The sequence below is a fragment of the Trichosurus vulpecula genome, chromosome 2 (assembly GCF_011100635.1).
Source record: "Trichosurus vulpecula isolate mTriVul1 chromosome 2, mTriVul1.pri, whole genome shotgun sequence".
Classification (NCBI taxonomy): Eukaryota; Metazoa; Chordata; class Mammalia; order Diprotodontia; family Phalangeridae; genus Trichosurus; species Trichosurus vulpecula.
Window position 1 is genome coordinate 193,623,784 of NC_050574.1, and position 25,712 is coordinate 193,649,495.

Sequence of the window (25,712 nt, forward strand, 5' to 3'; positions counted from 1 at the left end):
GCTCATGAGGGTCTACATCCAGTTTCTGGTAGCCAGGAAGCCCCAGGTAGGAAAGGCTGATTCACCAGCTAGGCCCCTACTGATCAAGGCTAGGACCTGAGAGAGTTCCACAGAATGCTTTGTCAAGAATCTGGCCATTTCCTGTTTTCAGTCCTTGGGTCCTTAATGGGTCAGTCTGTGGAACAGTATCCTGGCAGGCTGAAGTCCAGAAATTTTTGCCAAGCAGGTATGCATTCAACAAGATAAGTTATGATTTGAGTTTCACCTGTAGGTATTTCTCAGGGTCCAACAGTGGGATTATTGTCTTGTACTGGTGCCTGTGGCAACAAGCAGGGTCCATCCAGATAGATGCATTCAATCTTCATACACTATTTTAGGAGAGATTACAGATGGCCTTTGATCTTTGTGCACCACTACAGAAGGGCAGGGAGGGTGATTTGGTTTTGACTAGGGTAAAGAACTGTTTGAAAAGCACAGCTTCATTCTTTCTTAGGTTGATTGAAGATTGAGAAGGATTCAGAATAAATAATATCTGACCGTGGCTCTACTGAGACTGCCATTGCCTTAAGTGGGCGTCTTGTCAAATACTCACTGAACCTCCGCGGTATTCAAAATTTCTCAGCAATGTCTTTAGTTAAGGAGGTCATAGTATGTAACTGGTGTGATCTAAGTGACATGACCTTAGTCCAGGAAGTGGGGAATGGAACTCTAGAACACCAGGATGTCTTTGTTGTACTCTATAATAATTTTTTGCACTAGCTAATGGGCCAGGCTTTGGAAGGGACACCTTTCTTGAAGTGCTCTGAAAGCCATGTTTTTCCTTCTTGTGACTTGCCAATAGTGCTGTAGATTTGCATTCTCTGTTTGTAATTGGTCCAAATTAACCTACAAGGTATGATCCCTCTGCTGGAATCAACCTACTTCATTCACCATCTAATGCTATGATGTTAGTTGTTGAATCTTCTATGCCTATTTTGGGAAAGAAGCAAAATAAAATGCTCTGACTGTGGTCAGCAAAGTACCCCCAGAACATGAATCGGCATGAGTTTTATGAGGAGATTCCTCAAGTGTTATGAAAAATTCCTCCTAGGAGAAGACAATCCTGGAAATTGTAGTCTGTGGGAGTTGGATGAAACACAATAATGCAGGTCAACTGGAAATCCATCAAGAGAGATCTTAGAAGACATAGTATGGAGGTAGAAGTTGCAGCCTCAGTGAGATCAGAACAAGGACGTAAAGCTGTCTAGGTCGAATTTGCCAGGGAAAGCTGTATGCTGGGGCAAATCAGAAGTCAGCAACAAAATTTGCAGGAATAAATTGGGGAAGACAAAGAAGTAGGTGATAAGACAAAAATGGAATCCAGACAAGTATAGGGGAAATCAAGCTGCAGGGCTAGGGCAGGAACAGCAGAGAAAATGGGAGTGAAAGTGCCACGTCTTCAAAAGAATTTTGTTTTGTCTTTTGCTAAGACATCTGGTTACAACTTTTATGCTAATGATGACCCTGCCTTTTGGAGGGAAGCAAAACAAGTTAGGTCAAGCTCTTCTTGCATTATGAACTAAATTTCTCTTCCAAAAGTGTGGAGAATTCAATAATATCAACAAATTTTGAGCTCCTACGATGGGCAAGGAACTGTTACTAAGATTAAAATATCATCTGAGAGTAAACTGCAGTGCTCTTCAAAACCTGTCCTGTAGAAAAGATTTTATTTTAGATGTTAAAAAAAGCTTTACCTAACTGTATCCACGTACCATAATCTTACTACCAAAGTGATGTTTGTAGTCTACATACAGTATCATATACAGCACAGTCATAACATTGTATTTAATAGTTCAGAGTAGGCTCTTTTTAAAAGCCAAGACAAAGGCAAATCTTTACAAAATCACAAGCTCTTTTATGTCCTACATCTTTCAAAGTCTACATAATTTTTCCCCAAAGAACTATTCATAAAAATCAAATTAGTTTGCTATGCTTGAAATTTTAATTTTTATGGTTAGACATAGCACCTAGGTTAATTTCAATCGTGAATTTCCACAAACCTATCCTTTCATGTGCACAATGTAGTATTCACTCTAAGGATCACTCTCTGAAATTCCTCAAGTATACATGCTATTAGCATCTGCAGATGTTCAAACTGCCTTCTGTCACTTTTTAATTTAGGGTTTTGTGTGGGACACTAAGATATTAAATGTCTTGTCCACGATCACATGTGTGTCAGAGTTAGGATTTAGAATCCAGGTCTTCCTGACCCCAAAGCCAGATCTCATCACTATGCCATGTTGCTTCTCAAGAATTTTTTTTTTAATCTGTTATGGGCAGGAACTCCAAGCTTGTTTGAAATTTGTATCAAATAAGACCAGTGAGGGCCTAGACTTCAAGAAATCTACTTTGGCAGCTTTTCTTTATTTTCTATATTTTTCAGCTATAGTAGAGAGCACTGCAGATGAGTGACCTCTGGTTACATGAAGTGACACTGTATATATTTTTGTGTTAAGGTCCAGCTGTGAATCTCATCTCAAGTGCAACCTTCCCTTGCCTATCTGCAAATGGTCCTATCTGATCACTGAAGATACACAGAAATATTTAAATCCTGGTATGAACAGGTCAGATATTGAATGGGTATGGGTATTCTAACTGGTTTTCACCATTTGAACTGCACACCCTAAGTTCTTTAATTGTTTATACTTGTCCTTCAAAGTTGATGATGCTACCAAATGTATGCAGCTAAAGCGACCAAGTATGTGATTAAAATGATCATTGTACTTTCCACTCTATGCATGTGTGGATACTGTCTTTCAATATGTGGCTGCAGTCACTGTTGGCACGCTTTCCTATTCTGCCACATGGGATGCACAATACCTACCTTGGCTCGGAAAGAACTCCATCTCTTATAAGTTATGTTGAGTATGGTCCTATCTGTTGTTTCACAGCATTAAATGGCTAAGTTGCATTGCTTTAAGTTCATAAAAACAGAGAGCTAAAAGTGACCTTAGAGGCCATCTAGTAAAAACTCCTTCTATAAATGAGGAAATTGTAGCCTAGAGAGGTTGTGACTTGCCCAGTGTCACAAAGAGCCAGAATTCAAATCCAGTTGTGCTTAAAGTATGTTCCTATGACTTTCTGGTTCTGCTTACAATTGTCTAATTTACATCATCTGTTTTGTAATTCTAATACCATTAGCTACAGAACAAACTGATCTGGCCCAGCTCGGTTGTATGACCTCATGCTAACAGATAAGTTGTGTTAATGGCAATCCTGTTACGTTAAAATGGAACATTGCCCTTGAGAAATTAAGAAACAGAAGGCAACATGTGAGGCAGGTCTCCTAACTATAACATTGAGATAATGCTATTACTCAGTAGATATTCGGTTGTGTTTAATTTGAGGTATTATTATTGAGGAAGAGCTCGTTAGTTTCTAACATTTTTACTTGGGATTTTTTAAAATTGTATTGTAATAGGATTTAAAATTTTTACAATGGGATTTTGAACATTTTTACATCTCTTAATATCAAGTTATACTAAAAAGCATGGAAGCCAGGTGGATAAATTTAGTGACAGTTTTCAACTCTGATGTTGGTGAAAATCCTGGGCTTAAGCAGGATTTTCATGATTTCAATGTCGTTCCTATAACACAATATTCATTCCATGCATACAGACATGATCCTCTGCATGTCTTCTAGTATGACTCAACTGTGCAGTTTTTACCATAGAGTGAACAGCATTGACTTGTATAGCTGTCCTAAAAACCATGGATGCTGGTTTCTATTAAGCTGGGTAAGTTTTAGAGAAGACTGAAAATGAAGTCTAATACCAATCTCCAGATGCCTTAAAGTGTTGACTATAGCTACATTAAAAAAAGACAAAATAAAACCTGCTTTTATACAAGTAAAGTTTACTCTATGAGAAAGAATTGAATGGGATTTCCAGCCAGTTTGGATGCCTAAATGGAGGAAGGTAGCCCAGCTCCCACATATCTACTCTAATAAAAACCTAAAAAATAGGACCAGAACAAATAATGATCAAGGAATCTAGCGAGAAACTATTTTAAGAACCTTCACCTACCCAAGAACTGTTTAAAAAAAAAAAAAAGAAAAGAAAATCAGTCAGAAGCCCACAGCCAATAGGAAAAGGAGCCCTGCAAGGATAGCAGCTATCAGCATAGGCCAATAAACTAGAGGTCTCCCAGCACAACAGGGAGGGGTCAGAGACAATTACAGCCTACAAGGCTGTGTCTGGAGGCAGCAAGAATGAAGGGCTCCTATCAGAAATCCCTAGTGTGAATTTTGGAAGCAAACAGAAGCAGCAAAGACTAGTGTGAGTGAAGCAGTTCAGACTGGAGCTCCCCAGGCCCAAGGTTCCTAGGACTCTGTTCTGAGATGCCCATAGATGGCCCTGATGATCCAGCATCTCGAACGTCAAAAGCACAGGAGGGTATAGAACGTACCAGCACTCTTAGCATGGATACATCCCAGGAGGTGGAGGAACACAGCACAGGAACTCAGGCAACACAGGTAAAGGTGAAGCAGGGCTGACCAGCTCACCCAAAAGCCCAGTGTAGATGAGAGATTTGCACCTGAAAAAAGCTCCAATTCAGCAACTCAGGCTGGAGATATGAGTAAAAAGAAGACACTGACCACTAGAAGGAATGATCCAGAATCACCAGAAAATCCATTCTAAAAAGAGAGCAATTCTATGATTACACTAAGAAACAAAGAAATTAAGTGGATTTCCCATAAAGCCATCATCTCTAGGAGGTTGGCCTCTCTATCATCCTCACTGACTAAACCAGCCGCTTCTCTGCTGCCTACATCCTTGAAAAATCCCTGTTTGCTGCCTCCATCTCTGCTAGCTCTCATCCCTCTCTCCCTTATGTGGCTACCCTCCTTTGGAGAAAGTCATCTACAATCAATGCCTCTACTGCCTCTCCTTCCACTCTCTTCTAAACTCTGTGTAGTCTGGTTTCTGACCTCATCATTCAACTGAAACTGCTCTTTCCAAAGTTATCAATGATCTCCTAATTGCCAGATCTAAGTCTTTTCTCAATCCTAATCATTCTTGACCTCTCTTTAGCCTATTGACGCTGTTAAGCACCTTACTGATTCTCTTTTTTTGAGGGGTTTCTAGGGTTTCTCTCCAGATTCTCCTCCCTGTTTGAACATTTCTTGGTCTCTTTTGCTGGATCTTCATCCAGGTCACAACCACTAACTACGGGTGACGCCAAGATTTTGTCCTGGATGTTCTCTTCTCCCTTTACTAACTCCCTCGAAGATCTCATCAGCTCCCATGGACTTTATCATCTCTATGCAGATGATCCTCAGATCTGTTGATTTACTACTCTTAACCTCCAGACCTGCATACTAAATGCCACTGGACATCTTGAACTGCGTAACTTATAGATATCTTAAATTCAACATGTTTAAAATACTAACAATAGCAGCTAACATTTATATAACACTATGTGCCAGGTACTGTGCTAAGCATGTTACAATGATCATTTCATTTGATCCTCACAACAACCCCGGGAGGTACGTGTTATCACCTCCAGTTTACAGATGAGAAAACTGAGGCAGAGGTTAAGCGACTTGCCCAAGGTCACACAGGTGGTAAGTGTCTGAGGCTGGATTTGAACTCAGGTCTTCTGCAGCACCACCTGTATACCTCACATCAGCATCATTAAGCATAACCTTCCTACTACCAAATTTCCCTTTTTCTGTAAAAGGCACCACCTTCCTTCCAGTCACTCTGGTTTTAAACCTTGGTTGTTCCGCTGTTATCACTCTCTCTTACCCTACATACCTGTCAGTCGTCAAATCTTGTCATTTCTACAGCCACAGTATCTCCTGCGTCCATCTCCTTATCTCTGTGGCTGCCTCCACACACATTCAGGCACTTATGACCTGTGATATCGAAAAAGTTTCCAAAATGATTCCCCTGACTTGTCTCTGCCCTCCCCAAGCCAAGTGATGTTACTCAAGTACAGGTCTGACCACATTATCTCTCTACTCAATAAGCTCCAATGGCTAGGATCAAATATAGATTCCTTTGTTTAGTCCTTAAAGCACTTTACAAACTGACCCTAACCTGTTTTTTCTACAGCTGTTACCCATTATTCCCCTTCAAATGCTCATTGATCTAAATAAACTTCAGCCTACTTACTGTTCTCAGGCAAAAAATTCCAGCACAGGCTGTTGCGGTCCATACCTGGAATGCTCTTGTTCATCCTTCTCTCCACCTCTTAAAATTCTTTGCTTCCTTTTTTCTCTCTCAAGCACCACCTTCAACACGAAATCATTTCTGACATCTCCAGTTGGTAATGCCCTGGCCTCCAACTGTTATTATTTAACCTTGTTTTTATTTGGCATATACTCTTTAAGTATGTCATTTCCTCCCTCTAACCTCACAAAATGTGAGGTTCTTCAATGCAGACTGTTTCTAATTTTTATCTAAATCTTTGTCCTGATCCAGACAACTACCAATTATATGCCCTTGGCAAGTCACTTTGCTAGGGGCGGGGAACACCTGTGGCCCTCTAAGTCCTCTAGTGCAGCCCTTTGACTGAAACCAAACTTCAGATTTATTCTGTGAAGTTTATATTCAGGCAAAGGGCCACATTTGAGGACCTAGAGGGCCACATGTAGTCTCAGGGCCACAGGTTCCCTAACCCTGCAAACTCTTGGTTAAAATTTCCCCATCTGTGAAATGGAATCACCTACCTCAAAGGGTTATTATGAAGATCAAGTGAGAAACTATATGTGAAGGTCCCTGCAAATCTTAAAGCACTATGTAATTGCTACAACCATCCTGATTGTACTCCTGGCACTACTAGCATAGTGGCAGACACATAGCATGTGCTTAACGTTTGGTGACTGTAAGGGGAAACCAAATTAGGCAACGATTATAGTCCAGGTGAAAAGGGATGAGGGCAATAGTCCACATGAGTTGAGAGAAGGGGTCAGAGGTACAAGAGTAGTATTAGAGGTAAGAGGGCAAGATCTGGCAAATGGAATGGGTATCTCTGATGATAGGGTGAGTAGTCAAGAATAATGATGAGGTTGTGAACCTGGGACACTGAAAGGATGGTGGTGGCCTCAGTAGAAATAGGCAAGTTGAGAAGTAGAGAGGGTTTAGGGATGTTTGTAGAGAGGAAGATAATGATCTCTGTTTTGAACATGTAGATTTTGAGATGTCTAAATGACATCTAGTTTGTAATGTCCAATGAGCAGCTGGTGATATGAAACCAGAGCTTGGGAGAAGATGGTTCAAGTTATAGATGTGTAAATTATCTGCAAAGAGATAATAATCAAACAGAGGGAGGTGAGGAGGCCATCAAGTGAAAGAGCATAGAGACAAGAGGCCCACAATAGGGTCTTGTGGTATGCATATTTAGTAAGAATGATATGGATGATGAGGCAGCAAGGAAGACTGAGAAGCAGTCAGACATCTAACAAAAGAACCAAGAGGATAGTTTCATGAAAATCCAAAGAAGAAAATTGTATCCAAGAGGAAAATAGATATCAGTAACATCTAATGCTAGAATTCAAGATGGATAAGAACCAAAGAACATCACATTTAGTAATTAAGAAATCACTCACGACTGAAACAGGGTACTCACATCCTGATAAGAAATGATAGATTCAGAAGGGGGGAGCCAAGATGGCGGTTGGAAAACAGGAACTTGCGTGAGCTCCCCCCCAGTTCTAAAAATTAGACTGGAGCAAGTAGAAGCTAGTGACTTTATGAGAAATCAAGATATTATAAAACAGAACCAAAGAAATCAAAAAATGGAAGACAATGTGAAATATCTCATTGGAAAAACCACTGACCTGGAAAATAGATCCAGGAGAGATAATTTAGAAATTATTAAACTATCTGAAAGCCATGATCAAAAAAAGAGCCTAGATAGCATCTTTCAAGAAATTATCAAAGAGAAATGCCCTGATATTCTAGAGTCAGAAGGTAAAATAGAAATTGAAAGAATCCACAGATCACCTCCTCAAAAAGATCCAAAAAAGAAAGCTCCTAGGAATATTGTTGCCAAATTCCAGAGCTCCCAGATCAAGGAGAAAATACTGCAAGCAGCCAGAAAGAAACAATTTAAGTATTGTGGAAACACAATCAGGATAACACAAGATCTAGCAGCTTCTACATTAAGGGATCAAAGGGCCTGGAATATGATATTAAAGAGGGCAAAGGAGCTAAGATTAAAACCAAGAATCACCTACGCAGCAAAACTGAGTATCATGCTCCAAGGTAAAATATGGAATTTCAATAAAATAGAGGACTTTCAAGCTTTCTCAGTGAAAAGATCAGAGCTGAATAGAAAATTTGACTTTCAAACACAACAATCAAGAGAAGCCTGAAAAGGTAAACAAGAAAGAGAAATCATAAGGGACTTTCATGGAAAGATGATGTGTGCAATTCATGAGACCTCAGTATTAAGGCAGCTATTGAGAGAGGGAGAAAGGGAGAGATAAAATGGGTAAATTATCTCACATAAAAGTGGCAAGAAAAAGCAGTTCTGTAGGAAGGGAAGGGGGGGGGCAGGTGAGGGGGAATGAGTGAATCTTGCTCTCATGGGATTTGACCTGAGGAGGGAATAACATACACACTCAATTGGGCATCTTACTCCACAGGAAAGGAGGAAGGAGATAAAAAAGTGGGGATAATAGAAGGGAGGGCAGATAGGGGGAGGGGGTAATCAAAAACACTTTTGAAAAGGGACAAGGTCAAGGGAGAAAATTGAATAAAGGGGGATAGGATAGGAAGGAGCAAAATATAGTTAGTCTTTCACAACATGGATATTGTGGAAGGGTTTTACATAATGATACACATGTGGCCTATGTTGAATTGCTTGCCTTCTTAGGGAGGGTGGATGGGGAGGGAAGAGGGGAGAGAAACTGGAACTCAAAGTTTTAAAAACATGTTCAAAAAAAGTTTTTGCATGCAACTAGGAAATAAGATATACAGTCAATGAGGCATAGAAATTTATCTTGCCCTACAAGAAAGTAAGGGAAAAGGAGATGGGGGGGCGAGTGGGGTGGAGGGTAGAAATGGGGAGAAAATTTGTAATTCAAACGCTTGTGAAAATCAATGCTGAAAACTAAAAATATTAAATAAATTAAAGAAAACTAAAGAAAAAGAAAAAAAAGAAATGATAGATTCAGAGTGCATACTGAAATAATTTGGACATGACCAATATAGTCATGGTCAATGGCTCAAGTATAGGTTTGCAACAAATATTTTTTTTTCTTGCTCTCTCAGATGGGGGTGGTGGGGAGGGGAGGAGAGGTGGATCTTTGTTTGAAACAAGTAAAATTTAATTTTAAAAAGATCACAGACAATTATCTCTGAAAGTACCTGTCATAATGAGAGGTATATGAACTATCAAGAGAAGCCTAAATATTAAACTCATTTTAATCCAGGACTTGTTCTTAGAAACCTAAAGAGCAGATCTGAAGGCTATGTGTTGAGAGAGAAGCTGGCAAGTAAGCAATATTCTATTGTTGATCAATCTGGGCATCTTGTCTTCTATCCTGGACTAATAAAATTATTATCCCACTCATTCTCTAGCACTCAATATGCTGTCAGTTCTTTTCACTACATAAGCAGAATTTTTAACATGGAACTTCTAGTAGGAGAGCTCTCAACCAATTGTGGCTTCTGTTTCTAATTAGAGAGGGTGTTGTTTTCTAACAATCCCTTCCAATCCTAAAACACTACGTAGTCTTTCCCTCAATCTCTCACTTCCCAGAATAAAAAGAAATTCATATCATTCAAATCTGTGCTTGAACAAACCAATGCGAAATACCTAGACCCAACCTCATATTTGACTAAAATTCATTTTTTTTCCTTCATCAACTGCATTTCCACCAATACTACATACTAGATGTTGCCCCTAATTGACAATTTTAGGCATTCTGCTTAACATAGTCAATAAACATTTATTAAGCACCCAAGATACAAAATCTTTTTAAATGACCCTTTTGTCCCTACCTCCACTATCATGTATGATCTTGCGCAAATTATTTTCCTCAACTGTAAAAATGATAAGGTAGGATAGGGTAGATGATCTACCTTCCCAGTCCTAAAATTCTGTAATTCTACAGTTTTCCCATCTCTCAGTTTCCCAGACTGGGAACAATTTTAATCCATTCCTATGATTAAGGCTTTTCCTCTTTAAATATTGCTTCAAGATAAAACTCTCCTAGGTTCACAATTAAAGACATCTACTCTGATCTGGTAATGGGAAATAGACAATATTTATTAAGAACCTACTACGTACCAAACACTAAAAGGAAAAACCAAATTGAACTCCAAGGAAGTGAAACAAAACTCAAGTGGGTTAAATTGCTTTTTCCCAGCAGTTTTATCATATTAAAATTAAAGGAATCACTAACCGTAAGATAAGAAGTCTTCATTCAGCATTTAAATACTTTTCTTATAAAAATAGGAACATTGAATTCTAGCACACTACTCATTTATAAAACATACTAAATGACTTATTTTATTGCTCTTTAAGTTTTGGGCTTAATTAGTGATGGTATAAAACTAAAAAAAGCATAAAAAATTCCTTTTTTCTTTAACAGTAATAGGAATAGTAACAGCAATAGTAATATGTTGTAAATGACAACAGAATGCTCCCAATCCTTTAAAAAAACATATATATAATATAAACTTTATTTTTCATATATTCAATAGATTAAAATGATTTCCATGCCTTCTATCATCACATTTAGATGAATCATGAAAGCTAAAAAAAGATGAGTACAAATGGTGCTGAGAGTTAAGATTTCAGGAAAGACTGATTAAATATTAACTAATGGAACATATTAGCTCACATATTTGAACAATCTTTTTTCTTAACACTAAACACCTTAGGTGCAACTTACTAAAATTAGAGAAAATATAAAAACAAGTATACTTAAAATATTACCTCTATTAAAATATTTACCTCTATTATAATTTAAAATATTAAAATATCTACCTCTACTCCAATACCAAGTGTACGTAATTCCTAACAATGAGCAACATCCTAAAAGGTCTTTAAAACCTTTTACAAAGTACTTCCATGCCAGGAAGCTCCATACACTTAGATGCTTTACTATAATTCATTACTCCAACCCTAGACTCATAAAACAAGGTACAATTAGCAGAGTTGAGCACAAAGGGACAAAGAGATTACCTAATGGTTCTTCAGACATCCATATACTATCCCATCTCTTCATGATGAGATCAAAGGAAAGTAGCCGATAAATCAGGTGTAACCTGATTTATTATTTTGAAATATCCTTCATCAGAAACATCCTTATTACTATACTATAAGAACTGTGGGGGGCAGGGGGCGGGGGTGTCACACCTCCACATGTCCACAGAAATCTTTTTGATGTGAACAAAATTTAAATAGTGGCTTAAAAACTTCTGCCCTTTTCCTCAGTTGCTTTTGTATACAACATCTTGATTTATAGTATGTAAAGGTCCTAAGGTCTATGTGTCCATTACAAATAGACACCAAATAAGACCACAAGCACTGTTCTGATGATCACAACAAATCTGTCTTGAAATAGAGATTAATATAAACATTTCCAAGAATAAACTGAAATTTTAAATTGAAGGCAAAAATGGGCGGGGGGAAGTATGGGGAGGGCGTAACAGGTAAAAAAAAAAATGCAAGTAATGAGTAAACCAGAAAAATGAGAAATGAGTAAAGTCAGATCCCGAGAATAAAGAAAGAGAATGGATATACAACCTCCTCCAAAATGTTCCATTAATTTGTTATACTCAGGAGTAGGAGAAAATCTAAGATATCAAGAGCACAGTAAGAAAGAGGGAGACAAAGGTGTAAGCAAAAATTATCACCTTTGGGAAAAAGTTACCTACTTTTTACCTGTCCCCATATCTAAAAAGACAACTACAACTCTAAACACAAATATTCCAAACTATGTATTTTAATGACCAGTATACAACCAGAATACATTTTAAAATACAAATGTATAGGCTATTTTTATTTCTTAAATTGATAATGGAATTTAAAAAAAAACAAAAAAAAGCAATAGTTTCCTTTAAAAATTCAAAGTATATTTTCAAAGATTTTTCTAATTCACCACTTTAGAAATATGAGACCATTTACAACTAAAAAGACAATCTTTGATTAAGGCCTTGGTTACTCAATGTGACTCAAAGTTATTCAAAGATTAAAGCAAAGCCTAAACATTTGTGTTAAATTAGTAAGAGCTGGCCGATTCAAATTCTATTTGATCTTATGGTTTTTTCTGAAATAGCTATTGTGCATCTGGCTGCCTCCCTTTTGGTAATGTATACATAATTTCATTCAAGTCGAAGAGTAAAATTTTATCTCCAAGGGAGATACATTTTAACTTTTCATTCTCAGCCTCTCAAGGATCAGATCAGGCGAAAAACTGTATTCTCTCACTTTAAACACTTAAATTATGCAATTCAATCTGGTCAAAGCATAGATGGTAGATATAAAAATGCAAGTATGCCATTACTAGTTTTCTGACCTGTGAAGTTAAGATTGTTATTTGATTTTTCAGGCATCCACTTTGAAAATATGATCAGCTACCACCAAAGTAAACATTTCTTAGAACTAGAACATCTCACAATTTGAACAAAAATATTTAAGAACTTCTTTTCCAAAGGCAAAATAAGGCCACAAGGCAGGGCTGTTTTCACACAGCCACTGCTCCACTCTCTCTTCGAGGAAATGTAACAAACTTACTACTAGCTAACTCCCATTTGTCCTTAAGGTTCTATTTTCGTTAGAAACATGAAATAAAATCTCATGTAAATTTCCACCAGAGCATCAGATTTTCTCACTCTGAACCCCACTTTGAATATGAATCCAATCTACTTGCTCCCAATCTCTTATGTGAATGGCTTTTTAACAGCAAAGTCACCTAATGCTTCCTTGTATAGTACTGGTGAAAACTGGCTTTACTTGAATATTTAATTCAGGTTTAGAAAACTGAATGTATACTTACTTCAATCACACTTTTATACTAGATAAAGATGCAACAGAAGTTGGCAACAAATCACTCAAGGTGCTAACTTGGATACTTTGGCAATAACAATTAAAAAACTGCTTTTCTTCAACATTTTCCACTAATTGTATACCACTATTGACTCTACAAATATTTTCAAATCTTGTTATCAGGAAAAAAAAATCAGCCACTTCTGTAATAACAAATAGTTCCCCAATTAGTCATGATCTCTCAGAAGCTTAACCCTATGTAGAAAATAGAAAATCCCAAACAGATTACATTAATTGGAAGTCATACTGAGCAGCATCTGCTTAAAAATATTTGAACTCCAAAAGTCCACAAAAAATACAACCCAGTCTTTTGCAAACAATATTTTTTAGAGAGATTTTATAAACAGAACTAATATTCCAGTTAAGCAAGCATAGCACAGGGAATAAAGAATATTAATTCAAAACAAAGATAAAAGACAAATATAACCAAGTTCAGCTCGAGAGACCATGCAAGTGGTTTTTTTTGGTTTTTTGGTTTTTTAAAAAAAATACCAACAGGATTTATGGCACATAAAAAACTTGCAAATTAGTTTATCCCGAGGGCACAAATATTTATATAAAACCTATGAAAAATGTAGCTAAGAATCGTGAGTAAATTTTACAGAGGCAGTTCACTAGCATAAATGATCTAAGTAGGATATGTTACAAATTTTAGACTCAGGCTAGGCAGGGAGTGCTGGGAGATAATACACAATACTTAATAATAAGTATAATTAACTTCTGCTAATGGGGGGGAGATGGGAAAGACCACAAAAATCCCATCAATATAACCTAAAAAATTTTATATTTATAATTTAACTATTTTACTGCTAGGTGATCACCTAAAATATTAAATTTGGAAATCTAAGGGAAAGGGATCACTTATTTATCCTTTTCTAATGTTACTATTCAAAAAGTTAGAAGTCATGATTAACCAGAATTTCTTTTGTTTTTACCAAAAACTTACTTCAACCCTTGTTACTAAAACTTTTCTTTAAAAAATATTGCCCTTTGGGTCTTACTATATATGGTCTAATTAAGGTAATTAAATCTTTATTTGATGCTTCAGAATTTTTGAACGATCATTTTGGAGTATCATGGATATAAAGACTGGAAGATCAGGGCTATGGATTATAGGAAAGTAGGCTGAATAAACAGTTATCACAATGTCCTTGTTGTACCCTATGTCCTTGTTTTTTTGTTACTTGCCTCTTGCCCCTAAAAGTAAGTGTGCTTTACTATATTCCATTTCCTAAGAGAAGCTTTGAAGAGGGCAGAAGCAAAAAGAAAAAATGGTGAGTTATGCTTTCTTCTCTGCAGAAGCTCAAACTCAAACTCACTTTTGTTGATTCCAGTCTCTGACAGTGTACTTTAGAAATATAGTACTTTGGGAATAAGATTATAAGTAAGTACTCTTCTGAGAAAAAAGAAAATATGGAACATGAGTCTTGTATTTATATATACAGGTACACAGATGCGTGCTGAACAAGAAGAGGTAACACTCATTCAAAACTAAACATGGCACTGAACAGCTGAACAAACATATAAACCCTGAGGTAACTTCCCTAAAGCCTGCTTGAATATTGCACCTAGTTTTAGATTCTACAATGCAAGAGTGATGAAGAAAGAGAGAGGAAAGAACTGAGAGGTAAGCTTAGGAGAATGGCAAAATATTGAGAAGCAACAGAAAAAAAAGATGTAAAAATTGGGAATGTTGGGTTTAGAAAAAAGGCTTTAAGGATAGAGATAGTTATTAATTGGTAATGGATGTTATATGATATGACATATTTATAACATATGAAGGGGAATTATAAATGTACAGTGTCATCAAGTCCTCTATAAAGCCCCACTGCCTCATCAGGTGATCCTAGGCACTTGATGGCTACGCAAGAGGAACACAAGCTCTGAGGGGTCCTTTCCAGCACCCAGCAACAGGTCATTTGCCCTACTGATCAAGAAGGAAGCTAGCTAAGCTGGAAAGGGCTTCTTACCATGAAGTTGGCTACTAGGTAATAAACTGTTCTGGCTACAGCAACTCATAAACTATCTGCTATGGCACAGAAGGTTTGTAATTGCATAGGTGCACACCTTGTATGCCAGTGAATCACAGGTTTTTTTTTTTAAAGTTTTCCTGCTAGTTAAACTGTTAAACATTTGAAGGGAATAATGAAGGAGTTTGCTGGAGACCTTTAAGAATAGAACAGATCCAGGGCAACTGTACAGAGGAAGTAGAAAGGGCAATTGGAATCAAGAGACCAAGTTGGGTTTGCATCTTCTCTCTCTTGCTTGAAACTTTGTGTTATGTAGACAAAACATTTCACTTCCCTGGGGCTGTTTTCTCATGTATGAAATTAAAAGGTTGTACTAAATGATCCCTACAGTGTATATAAAGGGGCAGTAATTAGGGAAGGAAAAATATAGTGGCATCAAATTGTAAAGGGCCTCGATGCTTATTTTGAATTTATTCACATCCTGAGCTTAGCACAGTACCTGGTACATAGTAAACACTTTATAAATACCTTTTCATTTGTCTGTTAATTGATTCTAGCTCCATATATGATTCTTTAACTTTGCCTGAAATTAAGAATGATGGATCATATTAACTTAGAGTGTTACAATTTTAAGTGATGGAATTCTAATTCAACATAAAAACTGTTGCTCAGGAAATATAAGGTGCTTGCTCTGTATTAAAAAAATTAGTGGCAAAAGCAAAATATCCTAGGGAAAAATTTTATTATAATCAATTCTATGGGACTATTCAATTTATTTTTAAAATTAAAATCTACTGGTTGGAGTTTAGAAATGTTTAAGTGGACATATTTGTAGAAACAATTATTTTACCCATATAAAGAAATGAGTACCATATAAAATATTAAAATACACTGTAATAAGTTAGCTATTTTTTTGCATATTCCAAGTTGTTTGTGGGGGAGAATAGTCAAGATTTTATCTACAACCAATTTTTACAATGAACTTATTAAAAACTGCTCAGTGGTTCCTATTTTGAACAAGAAAATTTTAAGATTCAACTGAAGTAAAGAATTCTGTTTCACACCACACTATTCAGATGTTTTGCTAAAACCAAAATTAGTACAATAAAAATTATTAAAAATAATGTACAATTTATATACTATTTTTATTTACATTTTAAAATTTAAACAGTTTTCTGGGAACAAACTCTGTGAGGGAATGATGGTTCTTTTTTATTAGACTTGAACCTATTTAAAAACCTCCAGAAAGTCTCAATGCTTGTTTTTTAAGAGTAAGCCACAAGCTCATTTTAGTTGAAAGCAGACTGAATATTAGTTATTTTGCAACATCAAAGTGATTCCATGAGTCTACACAGCCTCCCCACCTCTGTCTTCGAAGTCTCTCAGACCTTCTATGTGGAGGTTCCACTGAATTCATTACAATAGAGATGGACATTTTATATTCATAATGATCCAACATCTGTGCAATCTTTTCACGAGACACCCCATGTTTATTCCTCCTATAAAAAAGAAGAATGTTTACAATTTTTAAAAAATAGCTTTTTTATGTTTACATATTAAAGATTGGCAGAGTACCAGGTATTAGGTTTTTGTATTTTAAAAACACATTAAAGACAGCTCGTCTATATACATTTCAGATGCAATTATTTATATTTGCTTTCTCAAAGTTCATTTATAATAGTTAAAATTGTTTAAAGATCCCAAACTACAGTACATAAGATATATAAAATATTACAAAAGTTCACTTCTTTAATACCAATATTTTTCTAATGGTGCTCTGTGACTGTGAATTATGTAACATCAAGATCTGAGAAGAATCCAAATCATAAGTAACCCAAAAAGCAAAAGCTCTATTTGTGTAAAAAAATATATCAAGAATATGTTTGACCCCCCAAAATTAGATAAAACCAGTCACATAACAAAAACTGAAATATAAATGATGGACAACCCAAGTGATGCAGTGTTATCTTCAAGAATCAAAGGATAGTTTTTGATGCATTATGGCTACTAGGGAAGATTTTAAGAAAATACAGACAAGAATTACAAAAGATGAGAAAGTCTTGTGGTACTAAAAGCCAGGCTGGATTTACCAAAGAATGAAAATACAATTGTTCTTCAAACATTGGTAGAAGTTTCTATTCACTCTCCTTTCAATATTTCATATGACGAATTATACGACATGTCAAAAAGTACCTGGAAATATATTCTATGCTTAACTCTAATATCCATACCTTCTTAACTTTTATTTCATTTTTCCTTGTCACAATGATGTTAGGAAAAAAATGAAAAGAATTCCTTTAACCACTACTAATGCTTTGTACAAAAGGCAATGAAGAGATCAAAAAGAAAAATGAATTAAGACTGCTTCTCTGAAAATGCATGAAGTTGAAAGAAACGGGTCTAAAGAAGGAAATATAAAGGGAAGCCAAGAAGTATGCTGGAACAGAGGTGACAGGAGAGTAGAAGCAAAATGCAGAGCTGGTCTAGTAGGGTTACTGTCCTGAGAGAGGAAATAAACGTACTGATTACCTCCAGCATCTTAGAATTCATATGAGATAAGCAATAAATTAAAGAAATTAAAGTAAATAAAAAATAGTTGATGCAATCAATGACAGGATCTTTTAAAAACTATGCTTTAACATTTAAAAATAAATGTTTCTTGGATATACAATCAAACTGGGGGTCGGAGGGGTAGGAGGGATGGAAGGGCAGGCAGCAGGGTTGTTGGTTTGCTTCGCTGAACTGTTTTTCCTTTTTTTTAAAAATCTTTGTTATGAGATGTCTTGCTGGGTAGAGTTGGGGAAGGAATATATTAAAACAAAAGTGGCATAAAAACAAAAGGTATAAATAAAATCAAAATGTAACATGAAAAAGTCTAAGTTCTATTTAAATTAAAACAGTAAATTTGATGTAATTGTCACTTAAAAGAACTCTATCATTAATGTTCTGCATAAAGCAATTTGAGAGGTAGCAAGATATGATAGAAAATCATTGGACAAAATTTGAAGATCCTAATTCTAATCCCACTTATTAGTTTGTGACTCTGGGTAAATTGTTAAACCTTTGCGAAATATAATGCTTCCTGTTCTGCCTACCTTAGAAATTAGTTGTTAGAATTAAGAGATAATATATGCAACAGTGCTTTCTAAACTGTATAGATCAATATAAAGTATTATTGTCACGTGACTTAGCAGTGAAAAAAAATACTCATTTGAGTAATCAATATGTTTTCTTACTTTTCTAATTCATCAGGATCAAATTTCCACCATGTTTCAGGTTCATGGAACTCCACACGGTATCCTTTGCCTATAGCCTACAAAAAATCAGGTTTAAAAAAGCAAATAGTTAGATGATTTCATAAAGTAAGAAGAAGCTGTACCACTGCATACATATTAAGCAGCACTTTAAATTTGTTTAAAACATTGTAAATTTCACATTTTTTACACTTAATATATTAGAATTTTTTTCTTTGTTTTAGTTTAACATTTATTTTATTTCAATTGTTAAATTAATTCTGACATTATAAACTTTAGTCAAGTATACTTTCACCTACATGAGGATCATCATATACAATTTTAAAATAATCTTTTCTGAAATAGGAAGGAATATAAAGATAAAGCTTCCAAATCTGTGATATTTTTGAATAAAAGCACAGAGAGAAAACAATGACCACATCAAGATGTTCTACTACTCATATTTACCATTTCCACATAAGGTTTCATTTCCCAAGCTTGGGTATTAGTGTTATCTATTATAACTGGAGATCTTCCCTGATCAATAGCTTTCTTTGCTGAAAGAAAAAGCAAATTTCAATAAAAACACTTCAGAAATACAAAGTAAATATGCACAATAGAATTAAATGGTAACAAGTGAACATTCTACTACAAATTTCTAGAAAACAAGAATTTGTTTCTTTGTAGGACTGTGAATTTACTTTGACTAGCTTGCTTGCTAGCTATTTCAGCCAAGTAATTGGGGCCAAAAAAGCTCTAAGTACGTATCACACTTAGCTACTTGACTCATGTAGCAACATATTTGTATATGCCTTCCTCTTAGGAGAGTGTGAAAGAAAGTACTTGTACTTGGAAGAATTTGTCAATCTGGCTACTTCCATACTAGCTTGAAACTTCAAAACAATTTAAGGGTAAATAGGCTCAATCTAGAGGTCAGAAGAACATAAACGGCTGTAGCACCTACCAACATGGCCTAGAGCCCAGGGTTTACAACAGAAAAACAGCACCATATCACAGAAACAGACTGGCTAAACTACTACCGTTTTTCCACTGTGATGGAAGGGGATGGTAGGGTTCATCAATTCAAGTAGGTCAAAAATATGTACTCCACTCCTGAAATTCTACCCATTAGAGATTTTCTTGGGTTAATGACCCCACCATCCTTCTAGTCATCTAGGTTCACAATCAAAGTGTTACTCTGCATTTGCTCTTACTTCCCACATCCAATCTGTGGTCAACTCTTGGTTGCTGATTTTACCTTCGTAATTTCTCTCACATAAGCCTCTTTCTCTCTTCTGACACTGCCACTACCCAGTGCAAGCCCCCATCACTTCATACCAAAACTTGGTCTCTCTGCCTCAACTTTCCACACTTTAGTCCTCCACTCAGCCACCTCCCCTATGCTCTTCTCCTTCCATACTATTTCATTTGGCGATCTCATAAACTCTCATGGATTCAATTACCATCTCTATGCAGAAGATTCTCAGATCAACTTATCTAGCCCTAACCTCTATGCTGATCTCCAGTCATAAAAAGCTGAGAGATGTCATCTAATGTTACCACACCTCTGCTCTGGTTCCAGTCGTGGGCATCACCAAGTTGTCTAACATTATATGTATACCCATTTCGATGCCGAAAATAATCATCAGTGCTGAAGACGATGCCACCACGATTCTGACCAAGCAGAACACTGTCAATAGAAGCAAAGAAATTATGTTATATACAGAAATATCTATGTAGTTGCAAATTTTAAAAACCACTCAAAAGTAGGTTAGCTGTACTTAATAATTAAAGTAATATTGAAATGAGGTAATCCAGTTCTGGGTACATTTCAAAGATAACATTATTTGACCAATATCAAAATCGAAGATGGTTTTAAATTTCTGCCACTTTTTAAGCTATTTACAAATTAGAAAAACTCTTTTCCTTTCTCTTGACTTTATTTTTTTTAGAGAGGAGATAGAGGAATGAATATTTATTAATAAATATTTTTTGGGAATATCTCTGTAATGCATTACATATACCTTTGCCTTAGAAAACTACTATAATGTAATCTTTCTAGTTAACTAAAACTTATCAACTATTCTATAATTGAGCGACACCCTCAGTTCTTGAACTGAGTTAGGGTTATCCTTCCCTATGTTGAATGTTCACAAATCACATGATTCTCTATTTTTTTACCTTTTGTCTTTCACATTTTGCTGTTGCCGCATCTTAACTTGTTGGCTTTAACAAAACAAACATGTCAGGGAAAACCAGATTTTCAAGCCTATTAAGCCAGTAACCTGACACACACAACACTAATAGTTTGACGCCTTGATTTTATCTTTAATGCCTTTAGTAGCTATATAATTAATGAACCTTCAATGAACTAGTAACCTGAAAATGAACATAGTGGAGATATTTATTCTGAAAAATCCCATATTGGCCAAAGGCAACTCAAAATGACAAATAAAACAATATCATAGAGAATAACTTACGGTTTAGAGGTTGTGGCATAAAATATCTGAACCTCTAAAATGGTACAGAATTTTTTAATGGAATTCAGCTGGGAGTAAAGGGGGGGCATTAAATAAATTTAGCGAAGTATTAAGGAAGAAAGGACCTTTATTTAACAATATACCCAGAATTCCAAAGTTCCAAATAGAGAACATAAAAGGTTTTTACATAACCAATAGCAGAAAAAGGAGGTGAAGGAATACTGAGAATGATTGGGCAAGAACTGCATTCCTTCTTTTCTCTAACCACCATCATCCCAGCATCAATCTGGAAATACAATGAGGAAGAAAAGGGGAGAAAAAGAAAATGTACTTTCCCAGGAGGCTTTAGGGTCACTGAAAAGTGACAGGATACAGTAAGTTCCCTAAAAAATGGTAGGCTAGCAAAGTATTCTACCTTATCACCACCAACACAAGGACTATCAACAACAAAATACAAGGATGCTACATTTGTTAACACAATACAATATCTAATTTAAATAACTCTCAAAACATACAGTACAGTATGAAACAGACCCTGCCTTGGGTTTTTTCCTCCCCAAAGTTCAAGAAATTGTCATTGTTCCAAAACCTTATTCAAAAAGCGAACATACTAATCTGCCCACACTGTGCATTTGAAAAATCTGTAATTTTCTTTCATAGGGCTTTTGAAAATTTCAAAAAGAAAATGTAATAAATAGTAGAAGCTTTTAAAATCAAATTTTAGGTGTCTGAGAAACCTAGACTACATTTCATTATCTTACTACATACTCCCTTTCATAATGCTGTTTAGTATTTTCATATGTTTATGACAAACTATCCTGTAATTTGAAGAAAGGTCTGTTGCTTTTATGTCATTTAAATTGCCCCCATAGCATTTACTACTATCCTCACACAGGCGCTACTTAATAAATGCTACTGACAAACAATAAAAGCTAGAAATAAGCTATTTTATTTCACCAACTTTATTATATCCTCCCCATAAACAGTGTCTTTTTATAGAAATAATGCATAGTCAAAACTTAATTTTTTTGGCTTAATAAGGTTATTTTTTCCAGCAGAGGTTGGAAAAAGCATGTTTAGGTACCATTTAAAAAATTTCCTGAATTAAAGATCTTCAAATGATGAAGCATTTTTGGACTTGAGAAAAAATATATTGAAAATGAACTTTTGCACTTGAATATTAGAAACATGAATATCAAAATAAATACTTCAAGCAAAAATAACTGAAATAAGAATTTCAATTAGAAATTGAAGGCACTTATGAAAAATATTTGAATACTCTAAGAAAACAAAAACTTTTCAAAGTTCTTTTAGTCAGATGTTGTCAGATGCCCTGGGTGCATATCTAAATACAAAAATGAGCAACAAATCTAGTAATACTCTGAATAAGCCTAATAAAAGAAATAATTAGGAATGAGTCTAGTGAACTAAGAACAGAAGGGAAGAGACATTAGTAATGTCTTCAATCCAGTTCAGTATCCTGCCTGTTTCCTCCCTCTACCTTCTTCTTCTTTAAGAAAGGTAAATACCAAAATGCTTCCCCCAAGTTATCACTCTACTTCCGATTTCCTATGGATGATAATTAGTCATCTTTTAAGCAAGGCCTCAGAGACTAGATACTAACCACCCCCTGCCTACCCAGATTAAAACCTTCTTCATAACCTACCTCGTTATTAACAAACATTTACTAAACATTTAGTGATTCTAAAGTACTGTGTTAAATGCAGGGATTATACTGGTAGGTATAAATTTTAGGTCTTATCCTCACAAAACTTACTTTCTAGTTGGAGAGGAGAAATATACACAAAGATAAAAAACACTATACTAGTGCCAAATGGGTAGTATGAACAGTAAATGGGCAGAAGTTTAAAGAAGGCCAGACCACTGTGGGCTCAGGCAAAGGAAAGTCTCTTGGAGAACAAGAGACTTTGGCAGATTTTGAAGATAGGCAGAAAAGTGGGATGGGAAGGTAGGGACGTTTCCCATCCTATGCTCTTCCATCTCTCTGGTTTGGCATGGCTGAAACACCTACACTAACTATTAAGATTCCTCCTCTTTTCCTTCAAGCCCAAATTCGGGTGCTAAATCTTCTACAAAGTTTACTCTTGCCTTTATTCTCCAAGTTGAAAGAGATTTTTCTATCCCTCCTCATATTCCTCATGGCAATTGGTCTAGACCTCTCCTTCGTCCATATCACATTCTGCTTTATATTACAGTTATTTGAATGCATGTTTTATCTCCTTTTCTTCTCCCCTAGATGATAAACTCTCTGAAGGCTGAATTTGTTTTTTAATCTTTCTTCCCTTTGTCCTAGCATGGTGCCCAGGATAGTGTTTGTTAACTCAAACTTTATTCCTACCCTTGTAACTATTAAACATTACTATCTTCTAATTTCTACTAAGTAATTTTAGGAATTCCCTCAATCTCTGTCTTTCCCTTATTTAAAATCCACTTTAAAATCAAACTTCCTACAGTGGTTTTTAATCACCATATTCACACTTAATATAATTACACATTTATGCAAATTGTAATAAATATTAATGTGTCATAACCATTATAGTTTTATCTAATTTATACTGTCAATACTTAAGAATAAAATCTGCACCTCATTTTTACAAATTTGCTGATGTCCTGATTCTTTTTTTCATTCAATTCATTCATCCACTTCATTCAATTTTAATGTTCAGTTCTGAACTTTGACCCTCCCTCCTTCCTCTTCCCCATTCATTGTGCAGGTATGAAAACCAAAACCCATGCCAAACACATTTTGTTGCTGTTCAGTTGTGTCAGACTCTTCACAACCCCATTTGGGGTTTTCTTGGTAAAGATACTGCAGTAGCTTGCCATTTCCTTCTCCAGCTCATTTTACAAATGAATAAAGTGAGGCAAACAAGGTTAAGTGACTTGTCCAGGGTCACACAACTAATAAGTGTCTAAGGCTGGATTTGAACTCAGAAGATGAGTCTTCCTGATTCCGAGCCTAGCATTCTATCCACTGTACCACCTAGCTGCATCATGACAAATATGTATAGTCATGCAAAAGAAATTCCTACATTAGCTATGTTGTCCCCCCACAAAAAAGAAAAAAAAGTGTTTTAATATGTTTAAAATAAATTCACGAGTCCATTAGCTCTCTATCTGGCAGTGGATAGCATGTTTCATCACTAGTCCTTAGAAAATATGGTTCATTATAGTGGTGATCAGAATTCCTAAGTCTTTCCAAACTGATTAAGTTTACAGTATTACTGTCACTGTATATATTATTCTCCTGGTTCTTCTCACTTTACTTTTCATCAGTTCACACCAGTCTTTCCAGGTTTTAAAACCATCCCATTCAGCATTTCATAATATTCCATCACATTCATACATATACTGACTCAGCCATTCCCTAAATGGTGGGTATCCCTTCAGTTTACAATTCTTTGCCACCACAGAAAGACTTGTTGTAGGTATTTTTTGTATATATGGGTCCTTATCCTTCCCTCCACCTTCCGTCGGGCAGCAGTATCAATGAATCAATGGATATGCAGTTTAATAGCTTTCTGGACATAGTTCCAAATTGCTTTCCAGAATGAGTGGACCAGTTAACACTCCATCAACAGTGTATTACCGTACTGGTTTTTCCACAGACCTTCCAGCATCTATTATTTTCCATTTTTGTCAACTTAGCCAATCTGATGGGTATGAGGTGGTTATCTAAGGGTTATTTTAATATCCATTTCTCTAATTATTAGTGATTTAGACCATATGGCTATTGATAGTTTGGATTTCTTCCTCTTAAAAAATGACCATAACCTTTTTTGTTTGTTTGTTTGTTTTTTAGAGGGAAGGGCAGGGCAATTGGGGTCAAGCGACTTGCCCAAGGTCACACAGCTAGTAAGTGTGTCAAGTGTCTGAGGCCTGATTGGAACTCAGGTCCTCCCGACTCCAAGGCTGATGCTCTACTTACTGCACCACCTAACTGCCCCTATCCGTAACCTTTAACCACTTATCAACAGGGGGAATGGCTCTTAATCTTATAAATTTGAATTGTTTCCCTATGATGGCCTTTTTCTTCTTAAAATTCTTCCAGCTGCCTTCCCCTTTCCCACCCCCTTAAAAATATTAAGAAATCCTATATTCTCCATGTCCTAGTCATTTTAATCTTTGGACTCATCCGAAAGAAGCCTTGTCAATACTTAATCAAATGCCAGGGCAGCTAGGTGGCGCAGTGGATAGAGAGCCCTGGGCTTGGAATCAGGAAGATTCATCTTCATGAATTCAAATCTGGTCTCAGACACTTAATAGCTATGTGATCCTGGCCAAGTCACTGCCTCAGTTCCTCATCTGTAAATGAGCTGGAGAAGGAAATGGCGCTACTCCAGTATCCTTGATGCCAAGAAAACGCCAAAAGGGGTCACGAAGAGTCAGATATGACTGAAACAACTCAACAATAACAATCAAATGACAAGTAGAAAGTATCCTTGTCCGAAATTCTTTGGTAAAGGTCAAATGAATTTCTAAAGGGAAAACTAAGTCAAAGTTAAGGGAAGAACTCTGATATACCAAAGAACCCAGAATTAGTGTGTTCAGATCCCCTTCAACTAATCTAATTGGGATCAATACCTCCTTTTCCACTTTTGCTGAGACTGAATGGCTTTTACTAAAGTGCTTCTCCTGGATTCAGGGAAAGTTGTTAATATTGTTCTATCTGATAAACCAAAGGCTGTTTGTTACTTAAATTCCATAGCCTGGCTTAATCTTGAAATAGTGGGGTGGAAGTTTGTCTTTATTTATGAATACCACAAGATATATAAGACCTTGCCTGAGTAAGGAGAATTTCAAGTAGCAAGGAATCTACTTCTAAGCAGCAATGCCTGTGAGTGTGTGCGTTACACATACATGTACACCCACATGATGCTTATGAGAGACTTGAAGCAAAGAAATGAAGAGTACTAAGTTTTTTGTTCCCACTTGTGTTCAGTTTTAATACACTCCAT

At 36.0% G+C, this 25,712-nt stretch overlaps 1 protein-coding gene across 1 annotated transcript in view; it reads right to left on the reverse strand.

Moving 5' to 3' along the window:
• Positions 1-25,712, reverse strand: part of N4BP2L2 (NEDD4 binding protein 2 like 2) — a 67,767-nt gene that overhangs the window by 36,369 nt on the left and 5,686 nt on the right. Inside the window, exons 3-6 of the mRNA XM_036747402.1 lie at positions 19,819-19,943; positions 18,722-18,810; positions 18,257-18,333; positions 16,385-16,519 (exon numbers count right to left, since the gene is read on the reverse strand). Coding sequence (XP_036603297.1) covers positions 16,385-16,519; positions 18,257-18,333; positions 18,722-18,810; positions 19,819-19,943 — 426 coding nt within the window. The remainder of the gene's footprint in view (positions 1-16,384; positions 16,520-18,256; positions 18,334-18,721; positions 18,811-19,818; positions 19,944-25,712) is intronic.